This window comes from Gobius niger, assembly GCF_951799975.1.
Source record: "Gobius niger genome assembly, chromosome: 7".
NCBI classification, from domain to species: Eukaryota; Metazoa; Chordata; class Actinopteri; order Gobiiformes; family Gobiidae; genus Gobius; species Gobius niger.
The window spans coordinates 12,013,374-12,037,478 of NC_136858.1; the positions used below are offsets into that span (position 1 = coordinate 12,013,374).

General features: G+C 41.8%; 3 protein-coding genes across 5 annotated transcripts in view; 2 read left to right on the plus strand and 1 right to left on the minus strand.

Annotated features, from left to right (window-relative positions):
* Window positions 1-10,727, plus strand: part of stox1 (storkhead box 1) — a 33,503-nt gene extending 22,776 nt beyond the window's left edge. Inside the window, exons 2-4 of the mRNA XM_079559897.1 lie at window positions 5,755-5,907; window positions 6,846-9,345; window positions 10,278-10,727. Of these exons, the coding sequence (XP_079416023.1) occupies window positions 5,755-5,907; window positions 6,846-9,345; window positions 10,278-10,431 (2,807 nt within the window). The 3' untranslated portion in view covers window positions 10,432-10,727. The remainder of the gene's footprint in view (window positions 1-5,754; window positions 5,908-6,845; window positions 9,346-10,277) is intronic.
* An 870-nt stretch (window positions 10,728-11,597) lies between these two features.
* LOC306965761 (uncharacterized protein) lies at window positions 11,598-17,187 on the minus strand. Of its 3 annotated transcripts, none has more exons than XM_079560305.1 (2): window positions 16,977-17,187; window positions 11,598-14,956 (listed from the first exon to the last, which is right to left on the minus strand). In XM_079560305.1, exon 2 carries the CDS (start codon window positions 14,832-14,834, stop codon window positions 13,155-13,157), a length of 1,680 nt encoding a protein of 559 aa, XP_079416431.1. In that variant the 5' UTR covers window positions 14,835-14,956; window positions 16,977-17,187; the 3' UTR covers window positions 11,598-13,154. The 3 variants fall into 3 exon arrangements, with proteins under 3 accessions (XP_079416431.1, XP_079416432.1, XP_079416433.1); XM_079560306.1 differs by lacking the exon at window positions 16,977-17,187 and adding an exon at window positions 16,296-16,523; XM_079560307.1 differs by lacking the exon at window positions 16,977-17,187 and adding an exon at window positions 15,799-15,933.
* A 1,712-nt stretch (window positions 17,188-18,899) lies between these two features.
* ftr14l (finTRIM family, member 14-like) lies at window positions 18,900-23,373 on the plus strand. The gene is made up of 7 exons (XM_079560309.1): window positions 18,900-19,378; window positions 19,506-19,601; window positions 20,438-20,671; window positions 20,872-21,031; window positions 21,113-21,352; window positions 22,566-22,702; window positions 22,969-23,373. Exons 1-7 carry the CDS (start codon window positions 18,947-18,949, stop codon window positions 23,353-23,355), a joined length of 1,686 nt encoding a protein of 561 aa, XP_079416435.1. The 5' UTR covers window positions 18,900-18,946; the 3' UTR covers window positions 23,356-23,373.
* The last annotated feature ends 732 nt before the right edge of the window (window positions 23,374-24,105 follow it).

The window sequence follows — 24,105 nt, forward strand, 5'->3', positions numbered from 1 at the left end:
AGTCCAGCGCAAACAGGCACCGGTAAACCTGCTCCCAAGTGCAACAACTTCTCAGAACTGTTAACAGCTGTGACTGTCATGACAGGAAAACACATTAGCACTTCAGAAAGAGCCCACAGCAAAGTCCGGGGCTACGGCGTGGATGGCAATCTAATCGGAATCGCTCAATCTGGAATTAGCGACTGCGCTGTGAACGCTGAATCCTGAATTTGTTTTACTTTGCTATGAGTCAGTCAGTGTAACCGGCGAGTACAAATCACGAGGTCCCCAACCCTGAACTCCCTCAAACTTGATCTACGGACAACATCGTGGTTCTAGGTGTGGAGCCGAGGTCAAGATGACTGCAGAAATCGGAATTTACAAAGCCCAGACTTCCATGCGTCTCGGGCACATAAATATTTCGTGATTTAAACGATGCACCGCTACAATAACAAAGCTGTTAATCTCCAAAACGTGTGTCCTCTTCATGACATCAGCGGGCCAGGAGTGTATAGAATCTGTCTGACGAGTCGCAGAGCGCAGCGCAGACGTCTTATTCACCCCTGTATCGTAAATATTTGGTCTTCTGTAAGTGGAACGGTATGGATCCCTCCTCGAGCGCTGTCGGACGCCACGGTCAGTTGTAGATTTGTGTCCGGCCTCGCGTGACGTCTGAGGTAATGCAATCACGGGGCCGGCGGTGGCTACATGTGGACCCGATCAGCGCTCGGATCTCAGAGGAATCAATCTCCGGCAGTGTAAGGAACCCCCGGGCGGCAGTTTAGGCTGAGGAGAGCAGAATTCATGACACAGCTGTTTCTTCTGGGAGGCATATGATGAATGTCGCTGAAAACGGTAAAGATGAAATATAAGAGTTTGGATATAGAGTTGCAATGATTTGTGCAAAGTCAAACTTGGTCGTGAAGAGAACAGCAGGGCTCCTGACTTGTCGGCTCTGGGGGTCACTTTAAAGATTTCATGATACCTGTAGCTGGCGATGCTAAAACAACACGACTTCTTCTGAGCCTGGCTCAATGCCTGAAGAAGGCTGTTAAATCATAATGTAAATGCTGTCTAGGTTCCATTCTATGGTCCTGGTAAAAATAAATATGATATACCGGTATATATTGTTTAAAAAGTGATTTTTCAATGTCTTTTGTTTACCTCTTTAAACATGTAATATGAAAACAGAAAAGCCCCAGACCCAATAATGCTGCCTATCCTCATCATGTCTATATATTTTGTACCAGATTTTTCTGTTCTTATCACAAAGTATAGTGTGTGATTTGATCATAGTCTTATCCTTCAAGTGAAGATTAGTTCTAATAGAGATATTTGGATCTGGGACTAAACGGAGCCGAGAACAAAAAGATTTGGAAGTTCTAAGAGGACGAGGTTCTACGGGGATGCAAAAGACAATAATTGAAACCTCATTATAAAAGATTTGCACCTTCAGTTTTGGTTGCATTATAAGGTATTTTAATGGAGAGACTCACTATTTGCACCCTTTTCGAAGTCCGAACATGAGTTAAACATCTAAACATCTCACAGGCTATTTTCAGCACAAGGTCCCAAGTCGCATTTGCTCCAAATTCTGCAACTTTGTCACAAAGTGAACGATTTGGTCAAAACTACTTCTGCTTCACGATACAGAGTAAGACATTTTGTTACTGCTCTACACAGGGTTGGGTCGCCACAAGCATTGGGGAAAGACTGTACAGAATATCCAGCATCTGAATTTCTTCTTCTACTCCAAAAATGGGGCTGCTTTTAAAGGTGTGTTTTCCTCTGTAAACTGCAGTTGTCTCCAGTCATACTGAAGGATATGAACTCTCTCTCTCTTTTTTCTCTGCTCATGTCTGTGCCTTAAAATTATATTAAAACGAAGCAGTACCAGCTCTGCATATAAAACATGGAGTAAGTCAGGCGGAGTGCCAAGCTAACTTCTCCTGTAGCACTCAACTTAAATTCCCTGCAAAGGAATATTCCCTGGCCTGTAATATTTTCACGAGTGTTTTTATAATTTAATGCAATCATATTACTCTACATTTGTCATAGTCATAAAACGTAAGTTGCTGATTGGTTTTTGTCCATTAAAATGTGCTTAATGTTGGCGCCTTGTAGTCAGGTTGATATATGTCCTAGTTATGTAATTATGATTGAATGTGGCATTTATACAGGTTTCATCCAACCGTGAATGGAAATCATTATTACATACGGCTATGTAGAAAACACTGGTCAGTGTTGGCCATATTAACCGTGAATTTTCCTTGTAGAAGAGTGAAGATCTTCATGCCCCTGTTGAGTATGTTGTGAAAGTCGCGCAGTAACGGAGTCAAGTCAACAAAGTTAGTAGTCAGCGTATAGTATTTTACTTGCAAACTCATCATTCTTTTCATAAGTTTTGTGAATTAGTCGCCCAACTGCGATGGCTCTCCACTTTTTTCCCTTGTCAGCCTGTTGATCGGCCTGGCTTTGTCACAGAGTCCGGTTGCCATGGCGCTGAGGGGGTATTCATGCTGCGTATGACAAAGAGTGTAATGTGGCCGAGCTGCGCTAAGGTTACAGGAACACAGGGGCCTGTTTCCTCTGGAGAGCAGAGACTTACTACAATACAGTCACGCCGCTGCTTAGCTCAACAAACACGACAGCTCCTCAGAAATAGCTGCGCTCTTTATAATAGAGGAGACAGCAAACTTGGCCCTCCCTGTGTTTGAGTGGGTTCCTGCCATGAACCCAAAACATGCACAACAGACTGAACCTCTCGTTATCGACCAAACCTAGTTGAAGAGCTGATGATGGATCCCCAGATGCGGCACAGCACCATTGCTCCTTACTAGTTTGATCCCGTACGGTATAAGAATTGTATGTTTGTGTGGCTTCTCAGTCGTCCAGCAATGAAATCTTCGAATAGGTTCGACTGGACTGGGTTGATTGTGGTGAAGACGATTCGGCGTGAACTTCAGAGGCTCCTTCTCGCTTTTGTTGTCAAACTGCTGCAGTAGCAGATCAAGAAGCCTCTGAAGATAATACTGGCGAAATATTCAACATAGTCCAGTTGACGATACTTGAAAATCTCTTCTACGATGTCAACATTATAATATAAACTTAGGGGGTCAAAGTATTGATTTCATTACTCAAGTAAAAGAACAGATCAAAAAGTTGTGCATAAGGCTTGGTGCCCACTTTTGACTTTGGAGCCTTTGGAGTAGAAAGTATTATATTGTCCCTCTGTACTAGAAGCACATGTATGTCCAATAGCATGTCCAAAAGGCCAGAATAGTGCACAATGCTGACACATTATTGAACCGTTGCTTCCTTACAAACCATAACAGGAGGTCGTAAACAGGACATCCTCCTAAGATTAGCCCTTCTATTATTGAATCCGACCTACAAACCCGCTTTCGGGCCTAAATGGAAAGTCGACGGCGCTCACGTGCGGTTGCTATGCGGACAGACATTCCTATAGGAAGTCCGACACAATGGTCAGCGGCGCTAAATCTCGACTGCTTTGAGACGGCTATTGAGATATCCGCCTGGTTTAGACAGATTAATGTCCGACTGGGGAAAGCCGCGAGAATTTTACAACCCCCCTGGGTGATAGGATCAATTTAATGTCCCTGTCTGGGGGTCTTAAATCGTCCTACTGTGCAGCTATTGTTGTCATAATTACTTTACATAATTCAGTAAGACACAATGTATGTAGTTTCAGTACGTTTTTTAATCTCTCTTCTTTTACTTTGTTGCAGGTAGGGCTGTCACAATAATTACTATATCAACTTATCGTAAATTCATATTCATAAATAACAGATAAACAGTACATTTTTATCATCTGTGCATTCATTTGCATTTATTGTCACTTTTTTCTCATGTGATAGTAACTAATAGGATTAATAAGTACTTTTCAAACAAAGCTTTACTGTCATTTTTAAACTTCTGTGGCCTTAAAAGGTCTGCAATAATATTGTTTACGGCAATTTAAACTTTTTCAGTATGGGACATCAACATAACTAAAGTAGAACTAATACTAACTAACCTGAACCCACATCTCCGTATCTGTGAAGCTGCTCGTTGTTGAGATTGAAAAATATGCATATGCGGCGCACATGTGTTCCGTCATGCTCCAAGCCCTGACAGACATTTGATAAGCTGTTTATTTTCTCTGTCTCTGGCCATAAGTGGTTCAAGTGTAGGGGCTGAGAATGTTTACTTTACAAGTGTGAGGCGGATGGTGTTTTCGTTCAGTGGCCCGGGGTGGACAGGACGATCACTAACAGTGACCGAAAAGGCATGTATCTGAGTCGCTCCTCACCAGAAACATGTCACACCGAGAGTTTGCGTAGTTTTGGTTTGAGTGCAGTGCCGTTATTGTCTTTGGGGTCCGGTGCAAAATCCTATTTGGGGGCCCCCATTATCTGAACCACGGTTGGAGAGAAAAATAGAGTGATTTCTTGTAGCAAACTTCAAACAAATGAATAATTTCTGTTTCCTAAAATAATACAAAATTCATTTGTACTGAAATAGACATAATTCTTAGTTTAACTTATCAACGTGCCAAAGTAACTTGACCAACATTTCCACAAACCCAAATTAGAGGTATAGTTTCAATCTATGTTACAGAGCATTAAATAAAAAAAACTAATTCAGCAATTTAAAATTCTCTATCTAGTGGAAAACATTTTTTTTGTTTAATTTTTTGGCTTTAGTATAGTAAGAGCAAACGTGTGAAAATGACCTTTGTGCACTGTGCATCCAATTATAAAGCCTTTACATTAATCATTAGCAGCTAGTTGTTCTTTATCGTGACAGTTTTGCTCCATGAAAGATGTGCAACGCGCTTACAAACTCATTCCTTTGAAGAAGTGGAGGATCAGGAATGAGTTACGGATTAGTTTGAACCACAACTAACAACTTAGAATGTATAAACTCTCTCTTTCATTGTTTGTGAACAGAAAACATCAGGTATAGGTCCTTTAACTGAAGCAGATCTTTCAAGTTTGTTTGGTAAGGTTATTGTACTAGTGGCCTGCTGAGCTTTTGGAAGTTTTACGTAGTGGTTTTGATAAGAAACACAGTGACATAGTGCTATTAACATCAAACCATTGCCTTTCTTACTGTAGATTCACTTAAATCACTGCATGCTGTTTTAATTACGTTTTCCTTTGCATAAAAGTCACTTGATTTCCTTTGATTCTCGAGTGAACCAGCTCTAAAAACGTCAAGAGTTTCCAAATTATTTTAATGGTTGGACACAAACTGCGACTTCCGACTAATGGGCTAGCTAAGTTTGTTTGCGTGCGACTTTAATTACTGTCAAAATCCTAGGAGTGACATTTGGGGAGTGGAGTATAAACGACTTTTTGGTATTTAAAGAGCAACATGTTTCTAAGACTCTGTTCATTTTCGCCCAGTCTAACTTTCACCAGCGTGTTTGCCCAAACGCACCACTTATAAGTGCGCAACCTTATGCTATGGGGGGCACGACACTCAATCTCGCTGTGGTCACTTCTGTGGGAGCAGTGGAATTTTTTGTGGTCGGTCCCCGGACTGATGGAATTTCAAAACAGCGAGTCAGGCGCGGCTCGTATAGCTCACATAAATAGACCACCTCGGCCGTGATTTAGTGAGTGGTTAGCGATGGAATGTCAACTGCAATGAGATGTTTTCACTGGCCGACAGTGGGACCCCACAGAGCCAGGTGTGTTTATGTGGGAATCGTTCTAAACCCCACCTGTCCTGTCCGGGCCTTAATGTGTTCCTGTGTTTGTGTTTCAGGTGATCTTTCCCCAGTGCAGATGTCCCCGGTTCCGCAGTCGCAGTTCATTCCTCTGGCAGAGGTGCTTTGCTCCGTCATCTCAGACATGAACTCCAGCCAGATCACTGTGAACCAGGACGCGCTCATCAATTACATGAGCAAGGCCCATCCAGGTAACATCATAGAACAACCATAATTGAAATGAGTCCAGAGCAATGTTGATGTATAGTAAATGAAGAAATATGCTATGAAAAGAGGTTTTGAATAGCTGTGTGCTTTTTTGTGAACACCAATTTAAGTGGTTTGCCGCTGCCCACTGCTCCCGACGTCCAGGGGCGTCGAGGGATGGGTTAAATGCAGAGGACACATTTCGTTGTACAGTTCATGTATTTTTATTTATTTATTTATTTGTTCGGGACAGTGCATGGTAATGAACATACATGGGTCACATGCATGTAAACACGCCACACACCCTCATTCATCCTGGCTTATTATTATTATTAGTTTTTAGTGGTAGGGGAAACCGAAACCTATGCATACACGGGGAGAACATGTAAACTCCACACAGAAAGGCCCGTCCAGGTGGGAATTGAACCTGGGACCCTCTAGCTGTGAAGCACGAGCACTAACCGCTGCGTTACTGTACCGCCCAATAATGACTAAAGCAACAACTTTTGAACAAACTACTTTGATATAATATGTACATGTGAATTGATCCAGATCATATTTTAAAGGGATTTGATCTTCTTTGGGGAAACAGACCAAAGGATATTTACTTTAATTTCTCCCTGGAGAAATATATATATTTTTCCTTTTAATATAGCGAGTACGTAACCTTAAGTGCAGATGTGTTTAAGACAGGAAAAGTAATTTACCTAATTCAATAATCACTGAAGACGTTATGTCATAAAATGTGGGTTTTATGAAATGGGCTTCTACTTTTTTTTATGTGGTATGTGGTGCTTATATTAAATGGCATGAAAGTCAGCTTGACCAAAGTTCAAGGATAGGAGGCAACAGCATTTGAATCTGAGCTACAGCAACACAAAAGCAGGCTGGTATTTACTTGCAACTATAAACAACTAATCTACTTCTTTTCTTTCAATTACAGGAATAACTATCCCAACTCAGGACATCCTCTACAATGCTCTTGGAAATCTCATAAAAGAACGCAAGATTTACCACACTGGAGAGGGCTACTTCATCGTCACCCCACAGACCTACTTCATCACCAACAACATGGTGCGGGAGAAAAACTGGTGGCCCTCTGGCTCTGCTGATGACCCTCCCTCCCCTCCCCCTATAACTTACCTTTTGAGCAATGAAGTCTGCATGGAAACAACTCACACCCCGCCGCTGGCACATTGCAAGTCGTGTAGCTGCTTTAGCCCCCTTCCGTTGGCCAATAACATCGCATCTGCACCTAATACCGACACGCTTCCTCCTTCGACTGTCCCAGACCAGCATTCAGTTTCCATTTCTGTGAGCGAATGCACGGGCAAAAGCTTAAAATGGCCACGCCCGCTTGATCTGAAACCCACCGTTCAAAATCAGTCTACCTCCACAGCAGCAGATTGTCAATCCAGCGAGATTAGCAAAAACACCGCAACTACTAACACCACAAGCCGCAAAGAGAAGGACACCAAGCCGCCAAGGAAGTTTGTTCTAAGTTTGTTCAGGAGAAATGTAAGCAAAAAGGACAAACCAAAGAAGGAGTATGCAACCTTTTCGGCACAGTTCCCACCGGAGGAGTGGCCGGTCCGGGATGAGGAGGACCTCAACAATATGCCTCGCGACCTAGAGCACGCCATTATCAGAAGAATCAACCCTGAACTTACTGTGGACAATTTGACCCGCCACACTGTCCTGATGAAAAAGCTAGAAGAGCGACGGGAGAGGGGATTTGAACGCGGAGTGGACAGAGGTCTTGACAAAGATGATAAATTAGTCGACAAGGGAATGTCTACTGAGATGCTGTCAGTTTCAAAACCAAGGCACCATCATTCTGCCAAGGCGTCAGGAGGAAGGCGGTCGGGTCCCAAAGCTATACGCAACAAGAGACGGGCACATTCTTCAAGAGAGAAAAGGGAAAAGGACAGGGAAAGGGTCAGGAGTAAGGCGGCCATATGTGCCGATGACTTGCCAGAGGGGGAAGACCTGATCCCGACTCGGCTCAGAGTGGAAATCCCAGTGGATCAACCCGATCAGCTGGAAGAGGGAGGGAACGTGGAGGGTAAATCTCTGTATAAGAAACGCATTGACAATCCCTTCCAGGCGGAGACGAACAATGACCCCTCAGAAGTGGAGACCGCACCCATCGCGAGCAGGGACTTTAGGAGACGAGAGGGCAAAGAGGGTAAGGTCTCGGAACATGGGAGGAAGGAACGATCAAGCCATCGGTCCAAATCCTGGGACCCGCATCGAGCCAAGATAGCTTTGGCAGAGGAGCAGCAAACAGGAAGATCGCCAAATTCTGAGGACAGATACAGCTGTCTGCAAGAAAGGGATTTTCAAATGGACTTGAAACCGACCAAGGAGCTGCCATTGGACTACAGCCCAGCCTATCCTCAGAGTAGCACCCTTAGAATCGACGACAAGGTCCGTCACCAGAGGGAAGCTACAAACTACAAAGACATACCAAATCACAATGAAGCTAATGCTAACTATTTAAACCCGGGGCCTTTGCATGATCCACCAATTTCGAATGCCACTTTGCGAAGAAAGCACTCACTCAGAACTGCGAAGCCTCAAAACAGTGAACTTTGGAAAACTGAAAATCTAGCGTATCCAGTTCATCCATGTGAGATACCTTTAAGTCTAGAGAAAACAGACCAGAGGGCGAGTACCATGTTGGAGCAAAAGAAGGTTGGAATTGCAGAAATTCTAGAGTTAACTGATGACAGCAATGCATTGGCAACAGATTCAAGCAGCTTTTTTGAGGATGACTTGAGGCTTTATGAGAAAGCTGATGAAAAGGACGAAGAGGATGCTTGCAGCTCATTGTGTCTCAATGAGGAAGATGTTATTGATACTGCAAAGGTGTACCGGGCATCTGCAAGCCACTACAATGACAAAGAGCCGAGTTACGCTCACGAATTGGACTTAGAACATCAGGGATCTCATCACCACTTCTATCATTCTTACATTCAGCGTGCCCCTTTGGTCCAAGAAATGAAGGTCTTCAAAGCAAGTCCGGAATCTGAAGACACACGATGGAGATCAAGCCACCATCGTCAAGCATCAACATCTCCTCACAGTGAGTCAAGTCCAAGGCGCAGAGTGAGAGAAGAACAACACAGTGAAGCTAGCCTTAACCTGGACTGCGCCGGCACCGCAGAGGTCGGCGACTGTAGTATCTTTGACTACTGCCAAACCAGCGAGGTGGAATCCGACTCCGAGACTGTCCGCAAGTCCACGGACGAGGGCGATGGCGAGTCAGCTCAATGGACCGTTGACGTAGAGGGACAAAAGGATCTCGGTGAAAGGAGACTGCTTCCAGCCAATAGAAGTGGGTTGAATATCCCCAGTGGAGCCATGGCGGAGGTTGGTGAACCAGGGGAAATGGTGGAGAACCAGAGCATGACGGGAGACAGCGGGATAGACTCTCCCCGGTGAGTAGTTTATTCAGACAGTACATTTGATACTTCCAAATTCTCTTTTTGAGCAACACATAAACCTACACTAAGCTGTTCACGTACACTATCAAAATTACACATTTTTTCAACAAACATTAAACGTGATAATCATTTTAGTCAATACTACCAACTCCAAGTCAGGCAAATGCAAAGATATACAAATATGCAAGACAGTTCAAACCAGTGTTTAGGTCTACACATGGCCACACAGACCCCATGTCAAAAAGAAGTCTAGTAGTGTCTATTGGGATGACTGGCATTGCTTGTGGAGGCCAATGATCGTCCATGGCAACTGTAAACAAGCACACTGCCTGTGCCATGTTTGGAGAAGAAAAAAACAAAACGCTTTTTATTCCAACTATGAATCCAAAAAGTATACAACAGCATACAACACACGATTCAAACGCATACACGACCTGTGCTAGTTAATGCACTACAGACCATATGGTTATTTATTCGCTGTAACGCGGGGAAACACAGACTGGATGTAAGATATAGCAATTCAATTTTACTTGCAATTCCCACCTTTTGCCTCAGGCTCATAATTATCACACCTTGGGATTTTGTTTTATCTCCCCTGCTGGTTAACCAAGTCCAGATTCCCAACTGTAAGCTGCAAGGTTCTGCCAAAGCTTTACAGACAGGTAAAATAAACACTGTGTGAGGTAAGATGACCCCTGGGTTACATATAGTCTTGGCCTCGCTCCAAAATAACGCTTCCCTTTGAACTAAATTGCAATAAAGCTGAACAAACACCACAATGACCAAAGTATACAAATCTGTATTTAGACAGGAGGGAGTAATTTTCATAATTATGTGTAATCATCTGACAGTATTTAATATCTGTGGATAAGTAGATTTCAATACGTCACTATATTAACCTTGTTGCCCCGCTTTTTCCCACGCAGAACTCGTGTCAGCCTGGCTTCAAACAACACCGTCATCCTGGAGGGCCTGAAGAGAAGAGGATTTCTACAAAACTTGGAGAAACTACACACTAAAAGCAACAGCATCCGACCACAGAGCTCACTCCTGCAGCTAACTCCAGTCATGAATGTATAGCAAGCTCTTTTGATACCCCCACTTACACATTCCCAATAAAGTCCTATGCAATACCATTGGCATTTATGAGGTGTTGTTGCTCATTTATAATTTGTGTGTATATATATATATATATAAATCTTAATTTTGGCAGGGAATATACCTACTTTTTCATTTAGGGGTCGACATTGTGAATGCATGGCTGTTAATAGCAAACATTGTCAAACATACTGTACAGTTTTTGGCTAGATTGTCTCCTAATATTTCTGTTTATTGTATGTAATGGATTACTGCTAATAAAATCTTGTGTTGTTACCCAAATATTTCTTCGCTTATAATGGCATAGCTTTGCAATAGGACTAATTACTTACGTACTCTTGTAATGCGCTTTATAAGCCTGTGTCACAAATTTCTCAAAGTGCTTCACTGCAGTCATTATTCATTCACTCCGTACTTGGTGATGCAATCTACTACTGAAGCCACAGCTGCTTTTGCGTAGACTGCTGGACACCATCAACCACTCACTCACAATACATTCACACAGGCAGTGGGTGAAGTGTCTTGCCCAGTGACAATTCGAAACAGCAACTTCTTTGTTATTAGACAACCCGCTCAACCATCTGAGCCACTGTGATTAATGTAATAATTGTTATTAACATATTCATCTATATTAAACAGCAGCCTACAGTAAGGAAATTCATCAAATAAAGGCACTACAAATGTATGCTATAGTCCAACCAAGTATGGAATAATGTTGCTGTTGCCAAGTCATGTATAAAGAAAGGAAATATAAAACAAATTGGAGCTAGTAACATGTTTAACAAGCCAGTGGTTGGGCAACGCACCAGACATAACAATCATTCACATTTTCTTACGTAGTGAACAGTGACACCTGGTGGACAGTTCTGAAACTGCAGATTGTTAACATATGCTTGCGTCTTGGCAGTCAAGAACGTAGTAATGAAGAAAAAATACGTTTTAGATTTCTCAAGACAATTGTCTTTTGAAATGGTGTAAAACTAACCATTGTTGTCCAAATTCTTATATGAATATATATGTATATATATATTCAGATTTGCGCTGCACTATTTTAAAACAATATTTTTGAGTATTATTTGAAAAAGCAGCACTCTTGGCAGCCATTTAACATTTTGTATAATAAAACTACAGATGTGCAAATCACACACTTTGAGTCAACAACCTTTATTTATCCATAAATGTGCCACTCAAGAAACGGGAAAAGGTGTTACAGGATCTGCCCTTTGAGAGAAGCTTGTGATGGATCATTTACAAATTTTCTTTCTACAACGTGGCCATCGACATAAAGACGTGTGAGGAAAAAAACAAAGACAAAATGGTCGTAACAGTGTAAAAACATTGTAATATACACAAAAAGCAAGATCAGTGACGGGAAATTAAAATGAAGGCTTGTTAGTATGAATAAGAACTCAAGACTCCAGGACAAAACCCAAACTTGTTTTCCTCACAGCTCTGCATACATCTCTACATAGCATGCAATAAGGCACCTATCTAACACAAGGGAAAAATAAAACAAAACTATGCTACAGTCTGAAGCACAACTGTTCTAAATCAAAAGAGAACTAAAAATATTGCTCACCATTAAGTTCACTCCTGTAAAAACAGCCTCTCTCATTCCCTTTCATAAAACCCAAGCCATATCTAAAAAAATACATTAGTTATGTAAAAGATATTTTACACAGTCAGTAAATAGAGCACAATCCATTGGAATTTGCTGAAGTCCTCTAGTCCTGTAAAATTTAGTTTTTAATATACACAATATTTTCAAATTCTTTTGCTGATCCACATCAGTTAGCTATATTCTGTACATATTATATAATCACTCTCCGAAAGCAAGTGTCAATGTACATCTAGTGCGGGAGTACAGAAAAGCAAATAACAGGACACGGGTCGTCTTGTATGATGCTACCCAGAATGTTTATTTTCTATTATGTGTCATCTTGTGGCTAAAATGCAGGACATAATAGAACCAGGGTTTCAGTATTGCTCTGTACAAAATCTATGCAGCATTTACTTTTTTTGAGATATACAACAAACAATTTCAAATATACAATGTGGCTCTTTTTTTCTTTTTTTTTCTTTTTTAATCGACCAACAAGCTGCAATGAGCACACCCGCAACATTGAAATCTCTTGTACTCAAATCAACTTCAAAAAAGGAAAAAAACAAAAGGAGACAATGTGGATCTTACAATCAAAAATGTAATTTTTTTTTGAAACAGCACACTAATCACCTATACATATATATAAAAGAAAATGCGTATATACACTGGATTTTAGTCGGCTTTGCGTGGGATTTGCAGGTGAAAAAGAAAGTGTCAATCATCCTTGTTCACCAATTCTCTCGGTAGTCTTGTAATAAAGTTGCCGCTGAAAAGCGCATGTCCGCACCTAAAAGTACACTAAATTAATTCTATCAAAAAAAGACTAACCATTGGGTGAAGCATTTTTTCTTCAGATGACAATTTGAATCATACAGATCTGCAAATTACATTTTTAAAAGTTTTCAACAGTCCCAAAGAGAATGAAGCACAATCAGTCCTTCAGGCCAGGATTTCATTTCCAAGAGGCTTTACTCTTTCACTTGTTCTATAAAGGTCTTTGTAGAAGTTAGTCTGATGCTTCCTGCGTTGTAACGACTCAAATGAAGGGAGTTTGTGGGCACAAGGACATGTGTGCCAAAAAGGGAGTATTGTGGAAAGACTCTCATTGGTCAACATGGATTCTATGGTGTCGGGAGAGAGACGACGAATGATTAAAGCCTTTCCCACACTGGGTGCACCTGTAAGGCTTTTCCCCACCCATCATGCGCTGCTTGGGGCTGTAGGCGTTGTTGGAGAACCCTTTTGGCGACTGGATGGGACTATACTGCGGCGGTTGTGGCTGCGTGGCCTGGGGAGATTGCGGTGGCTGCTTATTTTCCAAGTGCACTCTCTGGTGCCGAGCAAGGGAAGAGGAGTGATTGAACCTCTTACCGCAGTGGCCGCAGGTGTAGCTTTTGCCCTCCGAGTGGACTCTTTGGTGGCGGGACAGCGACGAGGAGTGGTTGAAGCCCTTGTCGCAGTGGTGGCACATGTAGGGCTTGTCTCCCTGCTGGTGAACTCTCTTGGCAGGAGAGTATGTGAACGTCTTCCCCGGCTGGACGTTGGTCATCACAGGCATGACAGGCATGACGGGCATCGCGGGGTTCTGCAAGTGGGTCTTGTGGTGCCGGGACAGAGAAGAGGAGTGGTTGAAGCCCTTGTTGCAGTGTCGGCAGGTGTAGGGCTTTCCTCCGGCGTGGACCTGCTGGTGCTTCTTCAGATGGCGTTTGCGGACAAAGCTCTTACGGCACATGTTGCATTTGTACTTTTCGCCCGAGTGGATCCTCTGGTGCTCTTTCAGAGTGGCAGCGGCAGCAAAACACTTGCCGCACTGTGCACATCGGTGAGGCTTGTTGTCTCCAACGAGGGCCACTCCAGCAGCCGCGTGGGTCTTTTGGTGCTGTTTCAGATTTGATGTTGTTGCAAACCCTTTCCCGCACTGGCCACATGTGTATGGCTTCTCACGAGCATGGACTTCTTGATGCTTTTTCAGATGCCTTCTACGGACAAAGCTCTTCCTGCACTGAGTACACTTGTAGGGCTTGTCCTCAGAATGCATTTTCATGTGTTCTCTTAAAGTGATGGCAGCAGCAAAGCTCTTCCCGCACTCTGAGCATCTGTGGGGCTTGTCAGGTAAATGGATCATCTGATGAGACTTGAGGGAGAAAGTATCCATAACATCTTTGCCCATTATGTCAACTCCGTACGGCTTTTCTTTCATGTGAATCTTCATGTGCTGTTTCAGACTGGCCTCCACAGCAAAACTCTCTCCACAGTGGACACAGATGTAGGGGTTCAGATCTTTGTGAATCTCAAAGTGTTGGTGAAGGTCAGATATGCTGCCAAAGATCTCCCCACACTCGTTACACTGCAGCCCATGAGCTTCATGTATGATTACCCCATTTTCTGACTCCACGGTCAACTCACCACCATGATCAGACTCCATCTTGACTACGTGCTCCCCATCGGCCTTAAGTAGCACCTCTCCCAGCAGATGCTCCCCTCCTGGCGTTTTACCCTCTGCTCCAGTAAAATAATGCATTTCAGCGTGTTCCACTTTGATGTAATCATGGTCCGACTCTGCTACGATTGCCTCAACACAGTGTACAGGTCCCAGCTCTGTGCCCATTCCATGAATCTTCAACTCTCCTCCATGTATCTCTAGCTCCAGACCACGCTTCTCCTCAGTCATAATCTCTGTTTCTGCTCCATAGTGAAGGTCGACATGGCTATGGGCTATGACACACTCCGACCCAAGTGTGTCAAGCCCCGGTGTGTCACATTCAGTCTCTGACTCGGCCATAAGAACACACTCCAGCCCGACGACCTCCGTTTTTTGGCCGGACGATAACCAAATTAGGAAACTGGGGGATGTATCTGTTGTTTTTCACAACGTAGCACTGGTGCCGTCTCAAGAATACAGACCTAAAAAATAGAAAAGGTATTTTTTAGATTACCTGAATATTAGAGATCATGCAGTGTACAAATATCACAATTATCCAAATTTCTGGTAATTGGAAATTGTGAGTAAATGTATATAGAGTTCATTCATCAAAAACAGTAATTTACCATTTAAAAAAAGTAATATATATGATAACCAACTGGTAATAATCACCTAATGTCAATTTAAATTCGTCCTAATAAAATTAGTCTTAAAAACGCTAAGAAATGTTCCTTCTAAATTACTGGTTTGTTGTTCTACACGTGGAAACTTCCAAGAGAACTTCTCTGGTCGATAAGTTGGTATATTATACAATTGCCAAAAGGCTGGAATATTACAACAATAACACATAAATGCAACATTAGGCTGTGCTACAGCTGTTTTTAGCCGCTACGTGATCAATTTGCTAGCCCTGTTAGCGAAAACGAGCATAATTTCACCTGCTAACACAAAAATCAAACAGGAATACATAATAGTGGCCTTAATCCGTAGGCACGAGCCAAAGCCTTGGTGGCCTACAAATGGCGCTTATCTGCGCAGATTCCTTTAACTCCACATTGTCTTTTTCAGATAAAATGGTGAAGCTCAAAGTATAAGCACGGGTAATTAAAGAATGTCCCAGTGGTTGTTAGCTTTCCCAAACGGCTACAAATAGCTTTCATAGCCGCTAGTTAGCTGGCTTTGGCGAATGAAGACTGGTTACCGACAAAACAGCATTGTGTTAGCAGCTAATGTGTTCGAAATCTAGCTCGCTAACTAGCTTGGTAGCAAAACACATCATCGGAAAATGTATCCACCATAAAAAACGCTCATGTTCATTGCTTACAGAAGAGAGAGGCGAAGGTTGAAATACACCACGAATGTTTCCTATTGTCGACGCGGAAACTCCTTGGGAGAGTATTAACAGGCCATCTTGTTGTGCCACACCAGCACTTCAGCTAGCGCAGATGATATGCTCGCACAAGATGGCTGCCAATAGCTACACTTAGCATGCTAGCTTCCGCCCATCAGACCGTAATGAATATGAGCTCCCTGAGGCCATTACTTAAATAGTATTCAACACGCTCTGACCAAGACTTTCTGGCACAATTTAAGCCAAAGAATCAATTACTCAGTACAACAGGAAGGCTACTTGAAACACGTTATCAGGCTAAAACGACCAGCCTTGCAGAAACGGTCGTAACAAAGATGGCTAACCCAGAGAGCAAGAAGCGCCACGAAAAGCCCGGGAATGAAAACACATTTTCTTTTACTTGTACCTAATCAAAAACGTTCCCCGTATAAATAGTTCTGGCTAAATAGTCAAACTGGTGAACAACTGACCAATATAAAGATAAGCGTGGACGACTGTAGATCCTGGCTACAACCCCAACAAGCTCAATTACTGCGACAGCCTCCCACAGACCACACAGAGCACTTCAATGGCGGCCTTGCTGATGTTAGCAGCACCCAGCCGAGACCAGCGCGCTGGCTACGTAGCCATCATAGCGTAGCCATGATGCAAAGCTAACGAGCCTGCTAATGTTGTGAGTTAGCACGGCTACATCGGTGTATACAGCTTTGAGTAGCCCATGGATGGTAAAAAATTAAGCGGAAGCTTGAGTCGGGCGCCCATCCTACCGTAGTAACTTATGGGGTGGGGGTCCTTTGTAAGATCCAACTATGCAATAGACAGGTTTATGAGTTATGGATAACGCGCTTTAAATAACCTACTCTATATACAGTACAAATAGTCACACAAACCTATCTGGGCTTTACAGCAGAGCTCAATACAGCTTTCGATAATGATTTGGCATACCTATTTTTCACTGCTTAGTTTGGCTGCTTCTGCTGCGAGTACTACAACAACAGAGTGCATTGCCCTGGAGTTTTCAGCGATGTATTGTCAGTCAGATTTTTCGCATCAACCTCGCCACTCATAACATTTTTCAGAGATTATCTGTTCTGTGGCGGTACACGTCCCATCAGGCTAGATTCCAGATACAATTGGACAAATTTACCCACCTTTCTGTCCGCTTTTTCTTGACCAGCTGATGCAGAAGCAAATAAGAATGACCGCTGATGTGTTAACTTCGGTTCGGCAGGGCAGTGCAGGCTGTAAGGCTGTTGTGGATCGGTTGTGAGACTGATCTGATCTCGCTGCTGTGTCTCCCTCTCTCTCCTCCGTGTAGAGCTGGCGCCACTGCTCATCTGGCGCCAACGAAGGAGCTACCGATGTACTTTGGCGAGGGCCGCCACTGTGGTTTTACTCGCATGGCTCCCCCTGCAGGTTTGGAGATCGGGCCGCTATGCAGAACGTAATATATAATCAATTGTAAGGCTTCAGCTGATTATATTTGTGTTACTTTGTTTGCAATGTTCTTAATAATTGTCCCTGTTTTTCCCATTGCATTCCCCCCTGATGTCTACCACACTCATAGCCAACAGTAACATACTATGTATAGTGTTATACAGTGTTGGGCAAGTTACTTATAAATTGCAATATATTCTATATTAGAGATTACAGCTCTAAAAATGTAATATGTCTGTATTACATATTACTGTTTCACACATGTAATAATGCCACCGAGCAAACGCGTAGTCAGAAATTTCCTTTTTCTTCGTTTTCCCCATTCTCTTGTGTTTTGTTTTGAGAACATTATGCAGATCTCATACACCAGTGTCCAACTTGATTTGTTGCTGCATTTTCTTTGGGGGGAGTTTCGCATTTTTTCGTTCATGCATTTAAATGCTCTTGTAACTCGAGTTACTTGAAATGTAAAGACTAATATATTCCCGTATTTTGTCTAAGCAAGATGTTATGTTCCTTAGTTCCTTAATAACTGAATAAGAGCATATATATTTGTAACTCGTTACTTTCGTTACCCCCAACAGTGGTGTTATTGGATATATTCCAAAAGATACTGCAATTGCAATAGTAATAAATATCATAATGTAGTCATCATCACACGCATTCGGCTATTGTGTGTTTAGGGTCTTAATTTACTGTCAAAGAAGTGCTTAGAAAAGGGTATGATTTATTATTTATTCTTTGGAGTTCATGCTTCTATTTCAATATATAGTTTGGTGCACTATAGCACCTATATAGACCGTTTACAAAAATATACATATTTCATTGTTAATACCTATTATTGATGAATGAATGAACAAAAGAAGACCTTGTTTCTGCACATCTGAATCTGATGCTATGCTCCATTTGTTTCACAAGAGGGCCCTGTTCCTCCATCAACTAAAATATGACTAAAATATTTAGTCATAGGCTTTAAGTCTAATCATCATTAATGTTCCTTGATTTTTCACCCCTAGCATCTCTCCACCATCTAGTAACATGCATTAGACCCCTGACAGGATAAGGAGACAGACAATTACTGTAGGCCTACACGTTTGTACATTTTGCTATACATCATTTATGTCACAGGAGGGTGCTGTTTCAGGATTTGTACAGTGGAATATTGTCCTTTCTTTAGCTTCCTTTGTCATGAAATAAAAGATTTACAATAAAACTATAGCCTACAGTAAAAATTACATGGGGGTTAAAAATTTACCCGGAACTATTGATTTGTATTAACATATGTCATCATGACCGGTGTGTGCCTGAAACTTTTGAATCATCATGGATTAAAATGTATTAGAAACAATTATAGTCAGTTAGAATGAGCTGAAAATAGGTGCCTAAAATATGCCATTTTAAAAAAATTTGTTCATGAGTAGTTTCATCACTTTTGTTTGAAGTTTCAGCGTTTGACTCACCAAGTATCATGTAGTTCCACCCCTTCCTTTGGCTAAACCTTCCACCAACCAGGAATACAGGTTTTCATTGAGAGTAAACTACATAGCTTGCATTCTGTCACCCGTAGTCAGTCACAAAGTTTCACTCAAGCTGATCACTTCAGGAGAGCCTTTTTTTCAACCAAGAAGACTACTTGAAATACTTTTTGTTTCTAAGTTTTTCATCTGCTATAATAATAATAACTATGTCTCTAGACCTTGACCGATACAGCGGCCTGGATAAACCCCGCCGTTCCACCGCAAACCGAAGCCAGCCTCGCTCCAAATCAAGATCTCAAGCCAAATATGAAGAACTGCCAAAATCTCAGGCTAAATATGAGGATGCCTTGTGCGATTTCTGCACTACGAAGAAGCAAAAAGCCACCATGTCTTGCCTGCTGTGTCTGGCGTCCTACTGCGAGGCCCATCTCCAGTCTCACTACGAGTACCCGGCTCTGATGAAGCACAAGCTGGTCAAAGCCACGGGCCAGATGAGGGAGAAGGTGTGCGCCCAACACGACAAGCTCCTGGAGGCCTTCTGCCGCACGGACGAGACCTCGGTGTGTGTGCTGTGCATGATGGACGAGCACAAGCACCACGACATCGTGCCAGCTGGGACAGAGAGGACAGAGAAACAGGTGGGGTTTGACAGTTAAGGCAATATTGGGGAATTTTTCACCTCTTGAGACCCATAAATAGTTTTGTCATTGGTATTGACACAGCTAAGAGTGCTTTTCCTAAATTCTTCTTGTATTTTTTTAATAGAAACAACTTGGAACGACGCTGAACAAATCTCAGCAAAGGATTGACCAGAGAATTAAAAAATGGCAGGACCTCCGACAAGCTGTGGAGTCAATGAAAGTAAGTCCCTTTTATTACTGTGGCATAAATGACCATTACCAAATACTTTCAAACTAAATATCTAAAAGAAAACATTGGACATCTTAAATTACTTACAAGCTCCATTATCCCACGGGTTAAAAAAAAAAACTTTTATATACTTTCAGATTCCATATATTCATGTATTATTCCTTAAAGCCACACTGCGGAACATTTAAGGTTGTAAAACTCAAATGAAGTATTTGGAAGAGGACCTAATATATTTTGAAACTTCATGTTTGGCTATCTGTAACCAAAGCAAAGTAACCACAAGATGTCTAAAGCAAAGTTACAAGTCAGATCTTGGGTGTGGGCTATTGCCAAACAAATACCAGGTGTGTGTGTGTGTGTGTGTGTGGGGGGGGGGGGGGCACAACTTTCTTACCTTTAAAGGAACTTTTTAATGCAAAGGAAAAATGTTGATATTTGTGCGTAATTGACCTTTTTTTTGTGGCCTAACGGCTGGCACGGTGCTTTTACTTTCGATCACGGTAGCCTCCACGCTCCAGGATCAATGGAATGTATGTGTAATCAAGGATTACCGCAACTTCAGCAGTGAAAACCTACCAGAAACTCTGAAAACTGTTGATCCTGGAGCATCATAGAAGCCACTGTGGTGGAAAGTAAAAGCACCAGGCTAACCACTCAAAACTACGCACTAATAAATTGTTATTTTTTTTCATTTTCCAAATAAAAAAGTTTCATAATGCACCTTTAATAATAATAATAATAACAATAAGGACAAAAAATGTAAATGCTATGCCCAAAATGGCTGGCCTGATCTCAGACTGACCTTCTCTATTGTGTTGTCGTCTTAGCACTCTGCAAAGGTGGTCATGGACGAGAACGAGCGGATCTTCACCGAGCTGCTTCTCTCCATTGAGAGGAAGTACAACGAGGTCAAGGAGATGATCCGCTCCCACGAGAAAGTCACGGTCACCCGCGCCGAACTGCTGCTGGACCGGCTTGAAGAGGAGATCACCCTGCTGAAGAAAAAGCACAATGACCTGGAGAAGCTGTCTCACACAGACGACCACATCCACTTTCTGCAGGCAAGTACGAACTGTGGATCGCGGAAGGATCCAGACCATTTGGGTCATTCCTATTTTGTTATGTTTGAGACGAAGAAGGGATAGAAACCATTCAAAGAGTTCGGAAAATTCTCTGAGCCCACTGTAAATGTTGGAAATCTCTACGTAGCTATGTGACTTCTCTGTTTGTAAGATTGAACAATAATACACTCATTTTGTAGAGTTGGCAATCTCTGTCTGGCCCATCCGGTTACGAAGACCTCAATAGCGTGATGGTCGCTCCTAACTACTCCTTTGAGGCGACCAAAAGAGCGGTTGCCACGTTCAAATTACAAGTGGAAGAAGTCGCCAAGCAAGAAATGAGCAAAATCTCTGCATCAGGTAAGCTACTTTGAATCAACTGGTATCAACTATTGTGTCCTTTGATTGAGTGATGAATGCATCTTTGGTGTTTCAATACAGTCAAAGACGTCTACGTCACGCAAGAAGCAGAAAAGGAACCCAAGAGGGAATCTTTTTATCGGGAGGAATCGAGGAGAGAGGAGTTCAGTAGACCAGAGTCGAGGAGAGAGGAGTCAAGGAGATCGGAGTCACGGAGAGAAGACTCATGGAGAGAGGACTCGCGCACGAGGGATGAGCCGCGAACAAGAGATGAGCCGCGAACAAGAGATGAGCCGCAAACAAGAGATGACTTTTTACAATGTAAGAATTTGACACTTTTTCCCAAGGTCTGAACGATTTTGGAGAAAGATTTTTTTTAAGATAGATCAAATAATTTGAAAAAAAAAAAAACAAAACATGATGCAATTTTATTTATTCCCACCCTCCTCCCTGAAGTGGCTGCAAATCAAGCTTTTGTTAACAACAGTGCAAATATTTAACAAGTCTATGAGCATTAATATTTGAGAGGAAGCTTAGATTTGAACAACCAATGGAAAACAAGAATCACATGCATTCATAGAATAGTCGACCTTCCAACTACTATCAGGCCTAGATCAAGATCAACTCTGGACTAAACGGGTCTGAAACAGATCTAAATTGGGCAAAATTGTGTCTTAACTAAAATTATGTTCATGTAACATTCGGTTACTTGAAGAATAAAAAGCGCCAGTCACGGTCTATTATGTTCTGCATCCTAATTTGATGACAATAGCATGTGGCAGAAACTACACAGAAGGTATGGCACTTGCAGAACTGGTTTGATGAGTGAAAGCAAATCTACGGGACAAGGTTGTTTCAGCAAACACAGGTGATGTGAGCTACTCCTTCGAGTTATGGCCTTATAAACAAAGGTGAACCCACATGGTCATTCCTTTAGTTGTTTTACAAGGAGTTTCGACTGTCGAAAACAAAAATACTTGTCTTTTTCCTTCAGTGTTATTAAATAGAAAGGGAGGTACTTCTTTCAAAAGCTGAATTGTAACTGGATTACTATATCATATCTGGAATAACAATCATATTGAGATGTTTAAACATGTAAAACAATGGGAATTGATGTTGCTATTATTTCATAATAGTCATAGTGAGAACAACCTGTCAGTGTTTTCACTGTGTTTAGCACTGTGGTTCTATGGTGTCATCTGATGACCATTTTTCTGCTTTTTTTTGCCATGTAACTAATGACTGCAACGGCTGCAACAGCTAACAGCTAACTAGCAATCAGTAATTCATGATTAGCATTGTAATTAAAATAGGACAACGATAACATACGTACACTTACAAATGTTCTGATAGATTCCAAGTTTTTAGATGTTGAATATAGCTTTAATTTTAAAATAGGTGATACATTTTTGTCTAGTTTTTTATTTAGTTGATCTATTTTTAATTTGCTATTTAGGGAACGCCAGTAGTATCGCAGAAAGAGCATTTATTTCTAAACTTTTACTTAATTTGTAATGTCTTACTTTCCTGCTAGATGCCTGTCAGATGAGTCTGGATGTCAACACTATCCATCCAAATCTGCACCTTTCTGAAGGAAACAGAACTGCAACAATGAGGGAAGAACGCAAGAACTATCCCGATCATCAGGAGCGGTTTGAAAACTGGCAACAGGTGAGAAAACTGGAGAAGACTGGAGGTGGGCGATACATTGTGCACTACAAAATATCACATAGGTACTGTTTAGGAAGGTGACGTTCACATGCACAATTTTATCACATTTCAGATGCATTAGCAAAAATATTACTTGACTATTTGTGACATCTAGAAAATGACATTGATATATGTTGCCCACTCCAATTTAAAACGTTAATAATGTGTGCAGCGTTAGATAATATAACTGCACGCTATACGAAGTAAATACTTTAATGTATCTTCAGGTATTGTGCCGAGAGACCCTGACTGCATCCCGATCGTATTGGGAAGTGGACTGGAAGGGGACAGAGATAGACATTGCCGTTACATACAAGGGAATCCGTCGCAAAGGCAATGACAATGAATGTAGTCTGGGCTGGAACAACAAGTCGTGGAGCCTGTACTGCTCGGAGTCCAAAATGTCTTTCGTGCACAATAACAAAAGCACAGACCTCGGCGCTCCTCGCTGGTCCCGCATCGGAGTCTACCTGGATTACATCGGGGGAACCCTGGCGTTTTACGGTGTGTCCGGCAACAACCTGCAGCTTCTCCAAAAGGTTCAGACTTCTTTCACCGAGCCCCTGTATGCGGCGTTCAGTGTATGGGGCTTTGGCACCACCATCAAGCTGTAGGAACATGCAAAGATATAATCGTCACATACATCTTACACATATACAGGCAATGTTTGTGTAGTCTAGATTTGATCACAATTCCGTCACACTCAGCTTTTGTTTTTTTTGTAGATGTTTTAAAACTAACGCTATCTGCTTCTTGGAGTCACTGTTTGGTAATTGGTTAAATCTTTCCATCACTCACGCTGTGTAAGAAAAGACAAACCAATAGGAGGAGAGAGTGGGGAAAGTAAAGTAGATAGCATGAGTTTGAGTTTAAAGCTGCTTTAGGAAAACACATAGTGGAGAACAGGCTCAAATAGGTACATCATGATTTAATACATCACAGTTTGGTTTATTAAAAGAGTCTTGAAAATCAATATGCTGTTGTAAATACAGAACTAATATCTGAGCGTAATGAAATAAAATTATTTTATTGTACATAAGAGACATGATCAAATGATAACTTAGACTAGCATAAACATAAAACCTATTTGTTTACTAGCTGTATATGGTTATCTTACTTTCATTTGAGAGACTAAAGGAATTATAATTTGTACTGCGTTCATTGTAGCTAGCTGCATCCATGACCTTAGCCAGCAAATTAACGCATTGTTGGTGTGCTTGTAAGTTAATTTTTAATTTCCTCATACAACTCAATTTGCTAAATTATTTGTATTTGTTAGTTTTGTATTTCTTTGATTTAAATAAATAAAGTAATGAATGGCCAAAGCTGGTGATATCTATGTTTGTTTTATCTTCAAAAATCAA